Consider the following 2,542-nt stretch of genomic DNA (forward strand, 5'->3'; position numbering starts at 1 on the left):
CATATAGAATGTAGACAGGTGAAAGTCTGAATTAGTTCCTTATGGCAGACACACTGACCATACGCAACAAAGTTCTGAGTTAATGTTGGACTTCTTGCACAAGACAATTGAACATGCTGCATTTTTATTTTCATTAAATCCTAATGCTCGTGTGTACTGATAATGGATCTTCGTGTGCTTCCCTGTAACCATTAATTATACTGAATCATGCACCTCTGTTGCAGGTTCATCGATCCAATCGACCCATTATCTGTAAAGGTTGCCGTCGTACTTTTACCAGCAATTTATCATCTGGTTTGAGGCGTTTTGGCTTATGTGACAGTTGTACGTGTGTCACTACTACGAATGAAGATTCTCATCACCCAAGTCACACAGAAGCTGCTTCTGAGAGTATGGACAAGGATGAGGGTGACAGTGATTGGCCTATTTACATTGAATCTGGTGATGAGAATGATGTGGCTGAAGATGACATTGAGGATAAAGAACAAATACATAGAGAGGTATTAATGTGACCCACAGACAAGGTCATGCCATAACCTCTCTATGCAGGCCATCTAATTAGCATTGTGATACAAAGGTTATACCGTCCTTTCTGTCACTACTTAGAATCTCAGTGGTGAGCAGTTTCCAAGCCTTTTTGGCTACGCACTGTGCTGCTAACCCAGTAGTAGCGGATCATTTTCTATTATACACTTTACTTGGTTTTATTTTTTATTTTATTTTTTAATAATTTTAGTGCTGTGCACTAAATTCTTGTATTATATTTTACTTCAGCTGACCTGGCCTCTATAGTTTTAAATCCGTGTCTCATGAAATGCCCATCGCACAAGTACCTGAGATATGTAAGCATGGTTACCACATTGGTCAATGAGAAGAACCGTAATTCTGTTGCCTTCCTGGTCTCCTTTATTTTATTTCAGCTTGAAAGTGTATTTTCAGAATTCCCAAACCATTTACATTGGCGGAGCTACAAAAAAAAAATTGTTGCTTTTTAAAATCTTTAGATATTTCTAGACATTCCCTCAGCTAGGAATCTGATTTGATATTAATCCAAGCTAAGGTAACATTCTCTGCTTACGCCTATAACACGGTTTTCCGTAAAGTACTGAAGCACACATGTCTACTTAAAAAGGACGATTGCAGAGATTGACAATATTTTTAAGGCTTCTTCATGTTATGTAACTGATGTCCAAAGATCTTCTGCCATGTGAATTATGGAATAAGGGTTACAACACTTCTAATAATGTGACATAATTGTATACTATTACACATAACATGGGGGGTGACCGTATTCTGCAAATAGTGTTAGTGATGATGAGATGGAAACCGGTACAGCATCTTCCTGTAAAACTAGAATCTAGAATTTCAGTGTTCGATAATGGAAGGAAAAGGGCCCACAAGAGTACAAAGTACAGTCATGTGAATCACATATCAGACTGCAGCAAGACGGTTGTAGTATCAAGCACGCCTGCTATATAATATGAATTGTATGCATACATAGAACTTGGTTGTCTGATACTTTTTATCTTTTAAATCAGATTTCACAGAGTATAAAACACTAAACCAGTAAAAGTATCATCTATATATATGTCTAGTGTCCGTGTGGCTAAGGAACACTGCCATCTGTTGGCAGCGAGTGAAGCTGCATCGGCTAGCTTTCGAAGCATTTGCTTTGAGCGGGCTTACTAGTACTGTATATCTAGGAAAGGCATTTTCCTTTTCTAATAGCTATGATCTTTAGACTGAATGGACCCTTATGACATGGTATGCTTTCTATGAAATCTGCAATTTTGTACCAAATACTTGATCTTAACAGGATATTATTTTCTGTTCAGAAACAGGAGAGCATGGATTTAATTAGACTGTATTCTATGTAGAACAAGGGATTCTCTATGTTTGTGTTGTCCTAATTGTCATTTTTTTGGTGTAATAATATACTTGGTACTGCTCTGTGGAGCATTACGTTTGACACAAACCTTTCTATTATTTTAAGTTACTAATTATTCTGGCTGTGGAAAATATTTTTTTCTTTTTGGTCTGCAGTTTTTAGTAATTTTATGGAAAAAAAAATATTAGACTTCAATGAATATTTCACGGAATTATTTTGTACTGATCTCTTTACAGTTTGCAAGCTCTGCAACTCTGTTGTGGTCCTCTGTGTATGTATGTCACTTTAACATCAATGTGCCACACTAAGGGGAAAGAGCTAATTCTGTAACTTTATATGTAAATAAGGTGTTAAATAATGAATTGTTTCTTTTTGGTATGGTAACTTCAATGCATGTCAAAGTAGACTACAATGTAATTAAAGAGAATAGCATCCATACCTTCACGAAGTGACTGGACCAAATGTCAGTGTCTTATTCATTACTACATTTAGTGTAATGTAGATTTTATTTCCAGTTCTGAACCTTACTTATATATAAAAGATGTGCCCAAATGAAAAGGAGACTTGATGTAGCCGCGTCGTATCTAATCGCAGTGGGTTAATGTGTTTGCCGATAGATGGCGTGTTTTTCTCAGTTGCGCATGTGTACTGAGC

The 2,542-nt window shown here is 36.6% G+C and overlaps 1 protein-coding gene across 3 annotated transcripts in view; it reads left to right on the forward strand.

The window, feature by feature from the left end:
• The window catches only part of ZBTB8B (zinc finger and BTB domain containing 8B), a 31,378-nt gene extending 29,046 nt beyond the window's left edge, over positions 1-2,332 (forward strand). For all 3 annotated transcript variants that reach the window (XM_083173859.1, XM_083173862.1, XM_083173861.1), the window contains exon 5: positions 225-2,332. In XM_083173859.1, coding sequence (XP_083029985.1) covers positions 225-512 — 288 coding nt within the window. In that variant the 3' untranslated portion in view covers positions 513-2,332. The remainder of the gene's footprint in view (positions 1-224) is intronic.
• The last annotated feature ends 210 nt before the right edge of the window (positions 2,333-2,542 follow it).

The sequence above is a fragment of the Crinia signifera genome, chromosome 2, assembly GCF_055691185.1.
Source record: "Crinia signifera chromosome 2, ASM5569118v1, whole genome shotgun sequence".
Classification (NCBI taxonomy): Eukaryota; Metazoa; Chordata; class Amphibia; order Anura; family Myobatrachidae; genus Crinia; species Crinia signifera.